We start from the raw sequence: 19210 nt of genomic DNA on the forward strand, positions 1-19210 counted from the left end.
AAGTGGCAATATAACAGTGGCTTCACAAATTGAGTAAGCCATTCACTGTTGTGCAGGCAGATTTGTAAAACTGTAAAAAATTATCAAGACAAAAGTCTGAAAATACACATATTGCAGCATGGAGATGTTGGTAATTTTAAAAATGATTGATTTGCTCCATAAGTGAACAACTGATGTTTAGCTATGTCATTGACTCCAATTGTTCACATGAAAGAAAAATTTAAAATGCTGTTAAAAATTCAGTTTTTGAGGCTCAATTTTTGATAAATCAAAGGAGGAGAGAGGAAATAGGTTTAAGAAGTTTTACAGTTTTTGAAAAAAAACTGAGTGATGTACTTCATAATTTTGAATAGGTTTAAATGTACAAAAGTTTCTTCAATATTGAGGCTACAGTTTGATGAAACTTCTGAAGCTGTAGCAAGTATGGTTGATTTGCTATGAATTTTCAAAATTTTGAACTTTAGACGCTTGCTGTAGCACCACCATCAGGACTATCGGCTTGGGTTTACAGCTGAGGTAATCTGGCATGAGACTGGACCTTTGTGCAAAATTTGGTTAGCTTTCGTCCAGTCCAAGCTTTTTGTTTTTATTTAATTTAGAGGCTTGCTGTGATGCCACCATCAGGACAATTGTCTTGTGATTCATGTTGAGGACGTCTGACATTTTGATCTGTCATCATCATCATTATCCTTGCTGGGTCTTGAACCCACAACCCCTGACACCAAGCACCAGCTCCTAACTCACTGAGCTAATTGACTGGAAGTGGGACCTGCTGTGTAGCTTCATTTGTCGACTCAGGGAGTCACTGTCCGGGCAGCTGTTGTCAAGGCAGATTTCAAAATTGGTCAAAATGTCAGAAATTCTGTTACCTGAACAAAAATCTGATAATACATAAATTGCATCTTTACAGCATGGAAATGTTGGTGATTTGTTTTTAACTTAAAGTGTTTTGCTTCATAAGAGAAAATCTGATGTTTAAAAATGCCACTCTTACATTGACTCCAGCTGTTCCCATGAGAGCAGAATTCAAAATGTTCTCAAAAATTCAGTTTTTGAGATAACATTCTGATATTTGCCAAACTCCATCAACCATGACTCCAAAATATTCCCTTTTTTTCCAGGAAGATTGAAAATGTATTTAGCAAGAATTTGATAGTATATGTTTACAGTCAAACATTTTGATGCACTGTAGGCTTAATTTTTGATAAATCAAAAATCCGAGAAACAAGTTTTGTGGAGGATGGTCTGAAGATGCTCTCTAGCAAGTTTGGTGACAATTGAGCAAAAATTGTTGGAGGAGATAGGTTTTATAGGTTTCACAGGTTTTGAAAAAAACTGAGTGATGGACTTCATAATTTGTAATGAGTTTAAGTGGACTAAAGTTTCAGAAGCTCGATCAGATTGGGATCTGGGGAATCCTAACGTTCTAATAAAAACAATGAGCACGTTTACATGACCAAAATAATCAGATAACTGGGAATAATTAGGTTATGACAATAATCTGATTTGACATGTTTACATGCACTTATAATAGTAGTAATGCTATAAAGGAAAAAACAGGTTTACATGATTCAGTCAATTAGTTGGATTTCTTTCCAAGTACATGATGTAAAACTTTTGTTTTTCAAAACATCCTATCAACATGACGTCGCTTATCATGGCGTCTCCGCCAGTCACGGCTGTCCTCATGTGGGATTTCTTAGGTTTGCAAAACAAAATACTGCTCTCCTTCTGCGCATTATGCATATGAGCAGAAAATGCATCCGTATCCACTCACGTTTAAACAGGAACATTTTAACACATGCGCGGATGTAAAAGAACAAAAGAAACTGGATTTACGGTATACATGCGCCATATAAAACGTAATATTGGGCAAAAAACTAGGTGTGTTTATGGGATTTCTCATAATCCAATAACTGCTTTTATCTGATAAAGCATATCTCATTATGCTGTTTACATGACCACTTGAACAATCTGGTATCAAAATCAGATAATGATCGGTTTATTAGTGTGCATTTTAATGTGCTCATTGTGTCTGAACTAAACTATTTGCCCTGCCGCATCTTTGTCATTTTAGGACCAAAATTCTAGTCCAGTCGCCTCCAGTGATGGATTACCACCCTACGCTTTATTCTCATCTGCAGCTGGTCCCATAAACAAGCTCCCCAGTGGAAAGCTGTCTCTATACATTACATTAGCTGGCATTTTTTGACTGGAAAATCATCCCATGACTCATATTCTGTATATTATGAACTTTTGCACATCCCATGATGAAGACATTTGCACAAAAGCATATAGTTTTGTGAGCCTTAAACATACATACTGGCTATAGTATTTGTTATAGTATGTCCTTATGTCCTTATATTTTCATTGTAATTTTTGTATTTTACATTTTGTTGTTGCAGTTGCAACACCAAGCCAATTTCTCCCTCTAAAGAGTGCCATTTTAACGGTTACACCCCGCTTTTCCGAAACCCAGCTGTTCCGAAAATAGACTTCCATTCATCGTAATGGCGTGGTTTCCCATTTTTTCTAAAGACCCCGCTATTCCGAAAAGGCCATTGTGGCACCCCTGACCCTAACCCCTAACCCTAACCATATTGGGAAGTAATTGGAAGTTGAAAGTCGGATTCGGAACAGCAGTGTCTCGGAGTGGGGTGTGTCGGAATGGAGGGGCTTCGCAATGGAGGTGTTTCGGAACGTCAGGCTGTTCCCCATTTTAACGTCCACTACTGCACTGATATTTAGTTTTTTCACTGCAGCATTTGTATTTATCGATGGTTTCTTGTACCTTTATTGTAATAAATGGCAAAACATGTAGGAAATGAAACATTCCAACCTCCTGGATAGGCTTTTGTGCCAGCTCCACTCAAATGTGGGTTACAATGGTTGTTCAATGTGCCAACTTTCTCACCTGTGTATGTTACACCAATAGAATAACCTAATTAAAGAATGAAACAATAAAACTGAGGAATGGTGAATATGTGGGTAAATAAATACATACGTCGTAGCAGTAGTAGTAGTAGTAGTAGTAGTAACTATTTCAGTCTTCACAATTTAACAACTTGCAACAATGAATTTGCATAGAAACAAATGAAATGATATAAAATAAATAACAAAGGGTTTGAACTAAACATTGAGAAGGGGTGAAATACTGCCCCCTTTTTGTCTGGAGCAGCTGGCTAGATATTACAAAATTCTCCTGTATGTAAAAAGTTCACATTTATACCATGTTTCACCATATTTCAACTGCAAAATTTAGTATTTATCTACTATTATCAAAGAGGATGGGAAAAAGTCCCTCCAACACATCCTACAATAACTAAGTGTTAAATGTAATTTAATGGTAGGATCAGAGATCAAACCGTCATCCTCTTAATTGAAAGACAGCCTCTACAGTACCTGCTGCGCCACAACCGCTACTATATCAACAGTGTGAAACCTCACACCTTGCCTTGTGCAGTTGTCAAAACTGTCATCCTAAACTACTTGTGCATCCACTTTACAGCAGTAAGTGCAGCTTCTTAATTTACATTTATGTATAAAACTGCTCACTTTGGCTGGTTGAAAAGAGGGCAAAAAGATGTCTTAGGTCGTCAGACATAATGTCACTCAGTTTTGAACAAGAAAGCAATGTTTAAACCCAGTTTGTGCTCCCTGGTTAGAGTGGTGATCACAAGAAATAAAGTTTTGCAATGGAGATGTCCTTGCTAGATGAGTGCTAGCGAAAAGGAGAAGACTACGGAGTATTTTCCAATTTACCTTAAACTGGTAATCTTGAAGATTTCTGTTTCACTCTCTTTGACGTCACCGATGGCGACAAGCGGCAATCGCAGATGTATTTTTGCTAAATCGCTAACAGAGAAAATAAATCAGCCCTTAAATGGTCCCATTCCTTGTTTCCAAACCTAATGACTTCCACAAAGTTTCATGAAATCTGGCCGAATTCATAATCCTGCTGACAAACAAATGGCACTGAAAATATAACCTCCTTGGCAGAGGTAACAAACTCAGTCTGTGTGGTGACTAACATTACCCCAAAACAAGGTCCACAATTTAGGTAGAGTACATTTTATATTTGACATAAACTTTAGTGGTCCAACATCTGTATCTCCCCTCAGTCACTTTTCTTCTTTTAGTGCTCTCCACCTTGGCAAGGCAACGGCGATACAAACTCTGGTTCTTCCTCGCTGATGGTCGTTTTCCTTTTTAGACCATTTGCCTTCATCTGAACGTCTAATTGCTTTCTTTTTCTTTGGAATTGTACCTTTTTTATTTAAAGTTTCATCGCTGGTTGTTATCGGTCTTTGTTTGTTTCTACTCTGTCTGACTGACCAACCACTGCTGGGTGGATGTGTCACTTACTGCGCCATATGTGATTTTTGATAGTTGCCACTGACACCCTGTGTACATCTTTGGTATAAACAAAATGTGAGGGCTTTCATCAGTGGGCCATAGGCTCAATCATCATTGTGTTACCTCATTCGGGGATAGATAGTGACTTAACAGATATTTATTTACATGAAAATCTTCAAGATTATTACTTAACCACTTTCTTTAAAATCAGCAATCCCAATCAAAAACGTGGAGAAAACAGGAGTTGTGTTCCCCATGCACTATCTCTGTAGCTGCTGTAGCCCCATTATTCACATTTTTCAGGAGGTGCACATCAGCTACAGCACAACTTCTTAACATACAATTATACATCAAGCAAAAGGCAAGAGGTGACCTGCAAATCACTCAGCTGTCACACCAGATGCTTTACACCTACCATTTCAACACCCACCAAAATCACTATAGTTCCCATACATAAACATGTTGTGACTTGTGTTTTTCATGTAATAATACAATTTTAGGTTTTAGGACGAGTTACAATGTGTGAAGGAAGTATTTGGAGAAGAGTTTATCAGTCAACCCAGAAAATCAATTTTGCGTCTGTGAATTGCCACGATAGCACCAAACCTTGTTGTGTTGTCAAGAAATAGTTCAAGCGGATAACTGTCTCAAACTACAAACTGGGGATTTGTACATATCGCATTGTGTGCACACTAAACAAACACGATTAATGTCAATTAGTGTTCTTTAGAGTTGCCAGCAGGTGTATTTTTGATCTTTACCTGTTTTTGTTTCCATCTGTGTGAAATCTTTGTGCAACCTAGGCGGTCCCCCCAACCACTCTTGCTCCATACTAAATACACAGAGAGAGAATCTTCCTGAAATGTTAAAATATTCTGTTAGAGAAAACAGAGTATCACAGGATAATCTGTTACTTTCTATGGCTAAGCAGACTGAGTCAAGGCAGATCAACCCAGATGCTATTTGTAGTCAATGTATCTCTCTCTGTCCCAGTTTGTTCTCTTCACTAGCTAAAGAAGTTTTAAGATATCTGGATTTGCCATGTGCTTTCCAAAGATAAGATTCATAAAACTGTCAACACAAGTTCCGAGTGGCAGTGTTTGAGGTGATCTACGAATGTGTTGCAGTATGTTTAGGACTGATACTTGACAGCCCAATCTTGAATCTGAGTACAAAGTTTGTAAATTTTTTTCAAAGTCTGGACACTAGAATGGCAAGGGCATTCCTGGATTCTGAAAAAAGCTCCTGCTCTGGTATACGGCCAAAAAGTCTGTGCTCACCCATGTGCATGTGTGTACTAATTTGTGAGAGCTCATAATGTGCTTGCGTGAGCATATCTGCATGAGTGACTGCATCCAAATTTTTATTGGTTTGCATGGGCTGGTCAGGCCTCATGAAAGCAGCTGTTGGTGCTTCCTATCTGTGACCCTTGTGGAATAAACATGACCCACATGGTGCCAGTGTGACCCTGCACAGATGGGCACATCGAGGCTACACAGGTACACTAGGAAGCCCTCAATGCCACACCAGATATAGATTAGGTCTTTGCTCAGGGTTTGTTTAAAGCTTGATTGTTTGGCCACCTGGGGACAGCAGAACAAGCTGAAATCAAAACATCTGATATATTATTACCTTATAAATAACAAGTGAACATTAGCATATTTAAACAACCAGCAAACACAGAGCAACATTGTCATTAAAGTAAAATTAAAAATGCAGCACAGGTTTGCTCGACACTGAGGCACATTCATGGCCCTTTGTAAAAGTTTCTGTGTGGCACATGTGTTGTAGCAGCCAGTGGCATAGAGAGGCTGAGAGGCTTTGTGGTGGGTGACTGTAGGAGATTCTCAGTTCATAGCCGTGCCTGAGCCACGCTGTTTATCATGGGACATGGAGGGAAAGAATACAGTCTGGTGGTGCTTCAGCTGTCAAGCACAAGTCTGAACCATTACGCCACAATTGAAAAACTTTTCCCAGGCTATGATCTAGATACAGGGGAGGAAAAGGCTGTGGACAGAGGCTGCAGCAAAAAGCATTTTAGCCATCGGGGCCTAGCTTAAAATCAGTTTAAGTGTACGCTATATCTGCTCTCTCCAAAACCACCAGACTCCCAATTTCTAAAAGTTTTTTCATTGCCCCCATGTTAAAAGTAATTTCTGCACCGCTGCTGTTATGGTTACAAAACTTTACACCATACGTCATCTAACGCTGTTATTCAGCCGTTTTATATTTCTGTTTACTATGACAGCCATGACTGAGAAAATAGCTTAAATTGACATTACAGACTATTCTCACAGTTTGCAAACCGTTTAAATAATTTACCCTGCCCACACTGATAAAAAAAACTACATTTTTCAGTGACTAACTTGAATGTGTATTACTCCAGTGATTAAATAAATCCATGTCATAAACATTTTAAGTTAAATATTTAAGTAAAATTACTGATTCTAGAGTTCAGGGGAATGGTTCCTACCACAGTAAGTGATTAAATTAATTTATATGTCACAAAATGATAAAATAGATTATTCAAATAATCAAAAAAAAGGATTGTTACATTAATTTATAAATAAAAAATCAGTAGGAACAGCCATAGTCTGTGTAAAGAGAGGGTTAAGATAAACCCAGATAAACCAACAGTGCTGGTTATCACTAACAAGGTGTCAGCTAACTTAAGTTTTTATATTATGTTTGATTATGTTTTGATTACCCTATGCAATCAGTGTCGAGAATGAGATAGTTTCGGTTTGGCTTCTTGAGAAAGCTACGAACAGGAATTGGTCCATTCCAAACAGGTACATTTTGAATGGGCACTGCACTAGTATAAATAAAATTGACTTGACATGGCTGCAGCAAATTGGAAAGTCAAACCACTAGAGGTCAACAAAGCAACTCCTTAAAGATTACGGGAGCCCATCTACCTATTCTCCTATTGCATTTATTTCATTATACAGGTCAAAGAGCATTAAATAATCCAAATGCTAACTACCAGACACTATTCAACTGTGCAGCAATCTGCAACAATGAGGTATATGTTAAAGATACAAAGCCCAATTTACTCTCATTGTATTTATATTTCAGCCACTGTATGTTGTAGATTCCACTCAACTTTCATAATGCACATCTGTCTCGCACAATTAACATTATAACGAAATGAACAATGACATAACATAAATCTCAATACATGTTTTGTATCTAAAAATAAATAAAGTTTAGTTTATGTGTTTAGTTAATTTATGTACATACATAAATAAAAGTATGTCCATAAGTGTTTTAAAAAGGGGAGGACTGGTTTCATCGCTTTCTCTTTTGCCCTTCTCTTTTTTTTTCCAGAATAAAAGTACTGAGGCAGTGGAATACATTTCCACTCATCTTTCTCTCCCAATATTCCTTGGCAAATGAAGCAAGTGTCATCATTCAAGCATGGTAGCTTGTTGAACCTTAGTGTCACCTGTGTGTACCTACTTTGTCTGCTAAAATAGTAGCTGCTCTGTTGTGTAGAGCCACAGACCTCTCCATGATAATTTTACATCCTGAACTAAAGATAGATGGCAAGATAGATAATATTATCAAGTAAACTTAAGTAAAGTTCAAGTTTATTTCCCAAGTATACTTTATCTAGTAAGTATACTAATATCAATGTACTAATAGTATACTTATGTGTGTGTGAAGTGTACTATTTCAATACTTCTTGGGACTAAATTGGCCTACTTTTTAGTTTATGAAAGTATACTTTCAAGTATACTTTAAGTGTAAAAGCAGTAAACTTACTGAGTAAACAACTAGTTTACATCTAAGTATTATTTTGTACTGCAACTATACTATAAGTGAACTTATAGGTATACTGTTAGTTTACTAGTTATATACTTCTAGCCCACTTTTTAGTTTATGAAAGTATACTTTGAAGTATACTGCAAGTAAACTTATATATATACTGTCAGTTTACTAGTCATATAATACTAGTCCACTTTTTAGTTTATGAAAGTACACTTTTAAGTATACTGTCAGTAAACTACTAGTGTTATAGTTTTTATACTGCGACTATACTTGTACGTTTTCTTTAAGTGAACTTATTATTTATATATTATTTTTGCAGTTTAAAGTATTCTACTAGGTTACTATTTAGGTATACTTGAAATATACCTTCAAATGTACTTTAAGTGGACTTGAAGTTAACTCATATGTACACTACCAGTGGACTACACATATAAAAATTCACAAGACATACTCAGGATTAAGATCATATTTGTTTTCTTTATAAATCAACATTTTCAAACAAATATTGTACTGGATGCCAAAATATAACATAACAATGACAACTCAAATCACAATCACAGAGGATGGAGCAGGGCTGGGGGTCCTCACAGAGGATGAAGTTGGGCTTGGGGTCTTCACAGGGGACGGAGGAGAAGGATAAGGGCTGGGAGTCCTTCTAGCCACTAAATTTGGCTTTACTGAGGCTGACTGTGCCCCACCAAATCGTGATTTAGTGAACTGGAAGGAGAAACAATAACGATGAGTTAATTTTATGATGCAACGCATAAAAACAATTTATACAAGACATTAATTACTGCGACAATATTCACCATAGCTAAACTTGGAGGGGGACACAGGAAAGACTGCTGAGCTGCATTATCAGTTGCATCAAGGGATTATGACGTGCTGTAACTGCAACAGAATAACAGCAATGTAAACAGACATGCAAGATGTAATTTTTCTAAAGCTCACCTTAACAGTGTGAAATCCACAACTAGAGGCCATGGAGCCTCTAAAGAGAGCGGTCTGTCCACGGGCCTGCATGGGGCATTTCTCAATCTGAAACAATCAGAACTGTATTCAGCCTGGAGTGAGACACTCTGTGTACCGTCCATGGTCAGATTAATACAATCTGCACCATCAGAATGACTATTTCTCATCTAGTGATATGCATGGTCATGAGTAATAGGTGGATATTTTGCTGTACTTGACCTTCTGGTAGAGATCATGCCATTTGCGCTGCCTCAGGGCTGGTCTGTTGCCTCCTCCTGCAGGCCAAACCCCAGAGCTGGCGAATGTCCTCAGTCTCACCTTCCACTCCCCCTCTCCCATTGCCTTGTGGCTCTTTGGTTTAGTGCTTATCTGAAAACAACATGGAAATAATAACTGTAGTTACAACTATGAATCACAGCATAAACATAGTGTTCTGAACAAGTGCGCAAGTACTGTGAAAATCCAATCTCTGTGCAATTACCATATTTACAGGCTATATTTTTTGATTAATGCTACACAGCATCTTATCTTTATATTACAAAGATGTGCTCACTTGTCCTGTGCAATTATCCAACCATGGTCATACCTATCAGTGAAAGGTGTACATCATGTATACATTTATTTATTTTGATTTTATTTATCAATTAATCAATCAATCTTTTCCTCTACTTTTGACTCTTGAGCTGCTATTACAAGTTACTGTACTGTAGGATTAATAGAGGTCATGTTATCTTGTCGTTTTTGCATTCAGATTCTGTACTGACATGACTATACTGTATCTGCAGACATGAACAGCTTTCATACCAAGCTTCAGGTTGGCTGATAAGGTCCGTTATTTCTTGGAAGTAGTTTAAATTAAAATCATAAACTAGGCAGCTAGACGACCGGTTAACATGTACAGTATGCTAAATCAGTAGACTGTACAAGTGTACTAAGCAAAACAAATGAACACTGAACGTGAACAGGTAAACACGTGTTAACCTTTCCTGTTCGGCTCCCATTTTGTAGTGGGAGAGCGCAGGGGAGTACGTTTTCCTCCTGGGCTGAAGCCGGTTAGCTTCAGGGCTAGCACCCTTCACTTCACTTTGCTGCCAGACAGCAGTTGGTAAAACAATAGACATTACGTGGTCTGGAGAAGCTTGTGCGTTTATTTGACCACACACTGAACTGCACATGCACGGCTAACCTCTTTCCACTGTTGCCAACTCCTCAATAAGGAAAGTCACTATTGGCTGTCCTAAAAGTCACTAGAAGTCGCTAAATGATGTCATCACCTAATTTGCATAACTGGCCATATGCATTATTTGTAATGGACGCTGTAGGAGAGAGGAATAATGTCATGGGAGAGATAAAAAAAACACCCTTAATATGTTTAGAACTACAAATGAACTTATTTTAGTGCAGTGATTTATTTTGGACAAAGAACATTTTACATTTACATCAGCCCTGACTGTAACCCAGGGTGGGCTCAGCCAGTAGCGGCTTCACGCATGCGCGACTCGCAGTGAACTTCTCCTGCTCTGACTGTAGCTGGGAGGGACTGTTGCGCGAGGACTGGGCCGCCTGTGAGTGCTTTGGGACAGTCCCACGGCAGCACCAGCTGCTCTTTGAATGATCTCCAAATACACCAGAAAAAGTTGCTAGATTTGTCGCTAGTCGCTTTTTTGAAAAAGAGTCACTAGAGGGGTCTGAAAACTTGCTAATTATAGGGACAAAGTCGCAACACTGCCTCTTTCTCTGCTATGCTAATGTCTGCTCCAACTTCACCAGCCGCTCACTTCATTTCACACACACAGACTCTACGCACACACGCACTGCTCCACCCCTTAAAGGGACCACACCACTCTTCATCATGTAATAATATTACACTGTGGTACTGAAGCACATACACACAGGCGTAACGCTGCCTTTACTAAGAGCAGTAATAATAGGTTAACTTACAGTTACAGTAGCTGTAAGACTGACTTTAGCTAATGTTAACATTGGTTATCTGGCTAGCTACGATGACTGAAGTTGCTGAAAAACGTCATGACTCGCCAACGAAATCATAAAATTAGCTGGTGTGACAAATGGAAATATAAAATGTATGACCATTCGATCAGAAAATAAAAACATTGGATGTACTTACTGTGAATCAGAAGTAGGGCTGCGCTTGCTTTGCTTCGCGACGGAGCGGGTCCATGTCATTCAACTACAACAGCAACGTGACCAGAAAGAAGCGCCGTGAATCAAAGAGGCGGAGCTGAGCGCAATGCGCTGATTTGACGGCAAAGATGCAAACGTTGCTATTTGAATTAGGCGCTTTTCTTTCCAAGTTAGCCAGGGCATTGCAAAGGCCAAACACTGGCCTTAAACTGCCACAGCCCTTGGCCAATGGACAGGGCAAGTCTTGGGGTGTACCTCTGATGCCAACTCCACCTGTCAGTAGCATGTGCGGAGATTAAGGGATCTGAACCAGTGAGAGCCAGCCGGAGTCTTTGCATGTGAATTCGTTGAGGAGGAAGTAGTCGCAGCAATGTCAGGTGCCGTCCTTCAATGTGGTTGGCAGCAATCATTTAGAAAGACTTTTTCCCTAACATCCTGGCTGATTCACCTGTGACTGTGGTGATACAGAGAGATACTAGAGAGATGGTGGACCCAGTGGCCACTAGGGCTTTGCATGGGGTGCCATTAAGATTGCCCAGAACATGTTTGACCCGCTCTGCCTCCGCTTCCAACCAAAGGTTCTTGGCGCCCACAGGCGGATGTGTTCTTGGGGTCTTTACGGACGGAGACCCCAAGCTCCTCCTGTGCTGGGTACCCCTGCCGTGTGTGAGGGCAGGGATCTGCAGTGTAGGTGCCCAGACTCTCTCCCTCTTTTCTTTGCATGATGCTTTGCATTCCAGAGAGAGGGCAACTTGTACTGATGTTTCTTCTGCTAACCAGTTGAGCAGCCATCTGTTCTTAGATGGCCAGGCCAGCATGTCTGCTCTCTTCTTTGGAAAGCCACCCTTGATGGCATGTAGGTGATGAGTTATTCTATCTCTTCTAGCATGGCTGCATTTTGCATCCCATTCCTGACACCAATAAAGTAGTCTCAGGTAGAGAGATGAACTCACAATAAATGCTCTTTATTTTGCACCATGGCACAGCTCTAACAATAGACACACTTGCATCCACACAGGCAGGAGGCCACTGGTAGTGTAAGTGATTTAACTCATGGCTGCAAAAATGTCTTTTACCCAAACACAAATGGCCTCAAACACATTGTCTCATGCATGTTGGGAAATTCCACTCCACTCCACATATCACATTTTTTTAACCTTATAACCTGATAACCTTATTACTGAAACATGCATTATCTATGACAGAAATACACTCAACATCAGAAAGGGAAGCACAAGGACTGGATTAAGTGGAGGGGACCTTATCACAATTTCTGCCCACACTAGGGGTGTGCAGAGCAGCCGATATTTGTATCTGTATTTGTATTTGTTGAGGGGGGAAAAGTATTTGTATTTGTATTTGTATTCGAGTAAAATTCAAAATAGGCGTAATTTTTTTTTTTTTTTGAGTTACACTTCTAATTTTCATTATAGTGTAAGTATTCTTTAATTATCCATTATAATAATTATGGATATGCAGTATTGGTTGATGTTTTTCCATAAATCCAGCAATGAACATGTAACAAGGAATGTCATTGAAAAGAAAATAACATAACAGCCATTACCTCATCCATGGTTAAACCAACAACTAATAAAATATCATTGTGAACATTATGAACCCCACCACCACCCGTCCTTGTTGGAGGACGTTGAACAGACAGAATAAAAACAAATAATACTTAAAAGAACTGTTCTTTCTAATGCACAGAATTCCAAGAACTAAACTTGATCTGTAAATAACATGACATAGTAGCCTATAGCTAACGGTCATTCTGCTTCTGGCCTCTACCTGGTCTTTTTACTAAACTTAACCAACTCCTTTCTTCATTGCCTAAAACCCAACCAAAGCACCGAGCAAAGAAATGTTTTTTCTCCCCTGGTCTGCTGTCAGCAGGGTCGCCGGCTGCAGCAGCCTCGCACCCGTGAAGTGGGCTCAAGGCGCGTTCAGCCGCGCTCGAGCGGAGCGGGGGAGAGAAACAATGTGTATTTCTTTTACTCTGTGGAAGATCTCCCAACGGAGTGAGGGACAAAGCAAGTGGGACAGATCTGCCCAGTCCCTGAGCAGCGCACGTTTCACAGACAAGCCACAACGCAGAGTGTAAACAACGTCCCCTGGTTCAGCAGCACCATGGACAGCTGCGGGTGCGGAGGGGTCGACTCCTGAACGTCACTCACTCACTCATCCGGGCATGTACTGCAGTCTCATGAGGAAACGTAGCTTTTTGATATGATGTTTTTCTTGTTCCCAAATACAAATATTTTTTAAAGTATTTGTTCGAAATAAGTATTTGTAAAAAACACGTTATTTGTGCCTTTCCGAATACCGTATTCGGGTTCGGCTCCACCCCTAGCCCACACATATCTTCGATCAGCCAGCCAGACCAGCTGGACCAGACATCATCCCAGGAAGAAAGAAAAGAGAGCTGGGATCTATGTAAGTGGATGGACAGTGCTCACCAGATGTCGATAGTTTGATGTTAAGAATTGTCAACTATATTATCTGCCCAGAAAATTGACCAGGAAGTTTATGTTTCTGTGTACATTTATCTGGATGTAAAGTTCAGGCTGTTTTAAAAAAGTAAGTTCGATTGCTGCCTTGAATATTCATCTTAACTTAAATGAAGCCTGGTGTAAGTTCTCTTTACTCATGCCATCTAAGTCACAAGCACAGTCTCCCACATTCCCTAAACTCCTCTTCAACCAATCACAACCTGTCACATTGTCCTCTAGTCAATCATTTGTAAACTGTCAAATCAACAAGTGCTCTCTCTCTGCTGTCATTCAGCTGTCATTTCAGCATCGCAAAGACATTACGACCCACCTCCTCCCCTTCACCACCTCAACCACAGATGCCTGGTCATCTCCAGTCAACCTTCCAGTCAGAAGTCATTGATCATCAAGCTCCATTCCTCACAACACCACCAGTGTTTAGGCTCCGGGGGCCAAGTCTCTTTCATACTGGAAACACCTACCTACTTCCTGACAGGGTCTAGGTGCCAAAGGCTACTCCGTATTTGACAATAAAAATGTATCTTACTTAACTTCCTGTAATTTGTTTTGTTTCTATTAAAAGTCTTTTCCTGATTGAACTTCCCTTGACACCATTACAGTCCACTCTCATGGCAAAAGTTGCTGAGGCGAGGCTTAAGGAGGGATGGAGAGTGGACATTTTCTCACCCAGTTATACAGCATGGTCGATGGTCATCAGACACACTGCCCTAACTGAACATGTAATCGACAAAAGAGATGTTTATGTTGTGTATTACCTGTTCAATACAGTATGTTGTTTATTCTTACAAAGGTAAGTTACACCATGGCTTCTGAAAATTATGGATTTTATTTGACCAGACAAATAAATGCAGATGTTTGTAGTTCTCAAAGAATTTGTCAGTATTAAACTATAGGTAAGGACAACAAAAGAGTCACCTGGCTAAAGAGCTTGGAGTCTGGGTTATGTGTGTAAACGACCACCAGCAACAACAGAGAAAAAAGATAAATAGCTTGCACTGAGAACCATGCAAATTCAATTTAAAATCTATTTGAAATATTTGAAAGTTGAGTGAAATTGGATGTTCAAATCAATTAAATATAAGAAGAGGAAAGATAAGACTGGAAAGAATGTTAGCAAACAGAATATAGAGAGAAGTGGAGAGGTCTCGGGTAGTAAAGTGAGAAAGAAGAGAAACAAGTGTGCAACATGTCTATAATAGATGGATGCGGAGATAATGCCTATCCCTTATCCCTTATGTATATAGTTTGCATTAATCATCAGGTGGGCTTATAAAATACACAAAATTCAACAACTACATACATAACAGCACAAGAAGACACATTCTCATTCCCAAATCCCAACTGGCCTTGAGCTTCAAACTATGAGGCTCTAGCTACACTACACTAGGTTCAGTAATGCACTTGAAGGGTCAAGTTTTCATTGTTATGTAATATACTACATCCTTCCAGATTTTCAAAAAAAACCTTGATGACAAAAACTTCACATCAAGACATATTATGACTTTTGAATTTATCAGTGGTTTGGTTAGGTTTAGGCACCAAAACTAATTAAGTAAAAGTAGTAAAAGTTAAGTTTAGTAAAAGAACATACTTTGGGTCAGAATAACTATATTAAAGGTATAGTTGGTAATCCTGTTCAGAAACACTTTTTGTTATAGTGGGTGAAATGGTCTTTCCATCCTGAGAGTAGTCCATACATAATGTGTTCAGAAAAAGGAACGAAATAAATCCGACCTCTGTGGCAGCTGCAGGCCTGTAAAAACTCTGACCAATCCCTCCCTCTTGGTCCGAGTTGAAAGAACCAATCGGATGCCTTCATGTCTCGTCCTGCCTGCACCCCCCTCTGTCCCCCCCCTCCTCCCTGTGCGCACTCATCACGTGTCACCGTTGCTGGAAATATTCAGCACACTCCATATGGAGTTAGCAGGAGATCCACACTCCAGGTCAGAAGGTGGCGGTAATGCACACCTAAAAGTTGTTTGCCAACAGCCATAAAACAAAAGAAGAAGAAGAGTTAGCACAATTAGCAGGAGAGAACAATGGCAGAAAAAATGCAGCCAAAAGTAGCACTTCCAGAAGTGATGCAGAGGTTGCTGTCTTTCTGTTGGACAGGTAATTATTTGTTTTGCTTCGGGGGGATTTGTTATTTTCATGAAATATGTAACGTTAGCCAACTTAGCTACTTTTGTAGCTTGTATTAGCCAAATGCTAACGGCTCTCCTCTGCCCTGCTGACAGAGTGTCTGATGCGCGTTTAAGTTTGTGGGGGCGGGGCTTTGGACGGAGCACTGACGGGAGGGGGAGAAGGGGATGGAGCTTAGACGAGGTGCCACTTTCAAATCTTGCTAGCTCTCCAACATTACCAACTATACCTTTTAGTCTTGTAACATAAGTTACTTGACTCATGTCGCCGAAGATACATGATGTAACTATGTCACTCACGTATAGTAAGTGACGCCACTTATGAATGATAACTTATGTAACATACATTAAGAACAAATCACCTTTGACTCTTGGATGCAAAACCAGGTCTCTAGAGGGAAAGTCTTGTATATGACTCATCCAACCACCCGAGTCACCCATTAACTTTGCTCTTTATACTACTGCAGTGGAGGGGTATTTCAAGAAGTGATGAGGGGTACCTGCAGCATCAAAAGTTGGTGTGTGGGCCACTGACCAAGCTGCTGTATTTGACATGCTGGGAGTAAGAACGGGCTGCACAAACAATGATACAAGGAAATTCCATGAATATCAATAACAAGCAATAAATCATTTATGTCTACATGACTAATCTCTCTCTGACAAGCTCCCAGTCATGATCAATTTAACTGACAATAGCTCAAAAGTGATCGGAAGGCACTTTTGGCAAGTAGAAGCTTTTAGAAATTATGAATGAAATCAGTATCCCTATAAAGTGAGCTTTTAGTTGAAACTTCACAGTTTTTTCGTTACAAGTCATTCAACTACTTTTTAAACTAAATTTTGCTGTAGCTTAGAGTTAGTTGACTGGATTCAATAGTGCATAGTAGTTATGGGATTGTGTGGAGGTGGGCGTGGTCGCGGCCAGGTGAGTGACTGGCAAAACTGACACATGTTTACTAATCACGGTCTCCCTTTAAATCCAGTAGTGTGCTGGACCTCAGAGGAGAGGTGCATGGGAGAGCAGCTGGGAGAAGCTGCAGACGGAGACACGAGACCTTTGGACCCCTTCTGTTATATAACTTTATGTTGAGTGTTTGAGCAGACTAAAGACGGGCTCGAAACCAAAACTGTGTGCGTGGTTCCTGCCGAGACCACGGTAGCACTGGAAAGGCTACAGACTGTAACTCAAATTCAACGTAATTTCTTTACATCTTGGAGAACAAGAAAAAGGCCTACATGAATCAGAATAACTTCAGTTTGAACACACAGGCACATATTGCTCGACAACTGATTCTCCTTGAATGTTGTGCAAGAGTCACTGCAGAATAAATACAGCCAGTGCAGCCTTGGTTAAATGATACTTTGATTATATTACCGTCTTTAGGTCATTGGATCCTGTTTTGAACATAAAAAATAATAACAATTAATCTCTCAATGTGTCACTGGCAGTTTCTATCTTACCTGTCACTGTATGCAGCAGCTGTGGCAGCAGTAGGCTGGGCGTATCTGTAGGCAGCGTAACCACCCTGGAAACACACACATCAAAACATACATAAGAGGAAAGGCTGTGAATTCAATATTATAAATATTCTTCTCTAACACTTTTCTGTTGTACTTAATGCCAGATACTAACGCAATGAGTGGGACACACTGAAATAAGAACATTGCTTTTTCTATTTCTTGCAGACTTTGATACCATTCCCAAATATCTGTGATTGTTTTTGTCATTTGCTGTTTTGTTCCTTTAAGCAGATGCAGCATAAACATGCATATTCATGTACTGTATGAAGCATAACCAGATCCACAAATGCACCTAAATACATACAGTGTATGTAAAAATCTGCAGGCCCATTTGTTGTGGAGGATTGAGGAGCGATGAGCAAACACACAGGAGAGCTGCTTTTTTATCCGACAACACAACCCTTTAGTTATTGATTGGACGTTGCAGCCGATCAGACTGATCTGATTATCACAACATGACTAGAGTTTCATACCAGAGTGAAGATAACAAATTAAACTCAAGTGTATCACCATAAAGTTTTATACTTAGTTTGTTTTATAAAAAAACTTTTTACACCCAACAACGGGCTACAGCAAGATTTTTTAAATACCATGGTCATGAGTCCAAGCCTCTCTAATTTTTGGTGCACTTATATTTTCTGTTGTATCGTCTCACATATTTGTCTAAAAGCGAGTTCAAATACCTAAACGCTGACAAAAATACAATATCGTAGTAGCAATGCTAAACCATTCATTAATTTAATTTAGTTGTCCCAAAATTTGGCAAATTTACCAAAAGCAGTACAAATAAATATTACATACATTTCATAAACATATGCAAACTATTCACAGGTGCAAACTATTCACAGGTGAATTGTCCAAATCAACCTTTTCTTATGTGTGAAAAGATCATTTTCTGGCTTAAAATACCTGGTGCTGGTGTCTACACAAACACAGCTGGAAATATCCTGAGATCTCGTTGAAAACAATTGACAAATGTTGAAACACGGTTTCAAACCGCTTTCACCGGCTTGGCAGCCTTGTCGCCTGTAACTCCACCACCATCCCCTCCACCTTCCGACATGTAAGTCAGGGCCTAAACATGTAATGTGAAGGTGCTATGACACTTTTTTTTAGAAGAGTCAACATGCTTGGTAGTCTATGACATGCTAAAAAAGTGAACATATCCGTCATCATTTTATCCTGGGGACTGGGCGAAACATACACAACAGCCAAGAATCAGTGTACAGTATAAGCAACCAAGTACATTTTTGTAGGAATCTTTTCTGTAAATCTAATTATTAAGACTCCTAAATTCCAGAAAAAAATACAGATGACAACTTCAGTGTTCTCAAAAGTGGTGAACATGAAAGTAACCAATTAGCTCCCTGAATTCTGTAAATGAACCTGTGCCTCACTGTTGAGCTCACTGATTGATCTACAGGTCAGTCAGATATGAAGAAAGGATGATGGATGATGTTGGCGTGGCAGTGAGCGTACAAGTATAGCAGAGAGCTGTAAGGAAAAGGAGCACTTTACAACCCATGCTGCATTCACCCATTCACACACTCATCCATACACTGATGCAGTGACTACCATGCAAGGTGCCAACCTGCTCATCAGGAGCATTTCAGCACTTATGCAAACTCTATCCAAAATGCCCCACCATATTTCCATAGTCACTCCTTCACACACACACACACACACACACACACACACACACACACACACACACACAGTCAGCCAGTCAGTCAGTCAGTCAGTGTGTATGTATGTATAGCACTTTTCATACAGAAAAATTCACACACATAT

At 39.6% G+C, this 19210-nt stretch overlaps 1 protein-coding gene across 6 annotated transcripts in view; it reads right to left on the reverse strand.

Annotated features, from left to right (window-relative positions):
- rbfox1 (RNA binding fox-1 homolog 1) overlaps positions 1 to 19210 on the reverse strand; it is a 433204-nt gene that overhangs the window by 65026 nt on the left and 348968 nt on the right. For all 6 annotated transcript variants that reach the window (XR_014623865.1, XM_084370875.1, XM_084370874.1 and 3 more), the window contains one exon: positions 17360 to 17424. Coding sequence is in view for 5 of the 6 variants with exons in the window: in XM_084370875.1 (XP_084227001.1) it covers positions 17360 to 17424 (65 nt within the window). In the remaining variant the exon portion in view is untranslated. The remainder of the gene's footprint in view (positions 1 to 17359; positions 17425 to 19210) is intronic.

Source organism: Pagrus pagrus, assembly GCF_965226575.1.
Source record: "Pagrus pagrus genome assembly, chromosome: 13".
NCBI classification, from domain to species: domain Eukaryota; kingdom Metazoa; phylum Chordata; class Actinopteri; order Spariformes; family Sparidae; genus Pagrus; species Pagrus pagrus.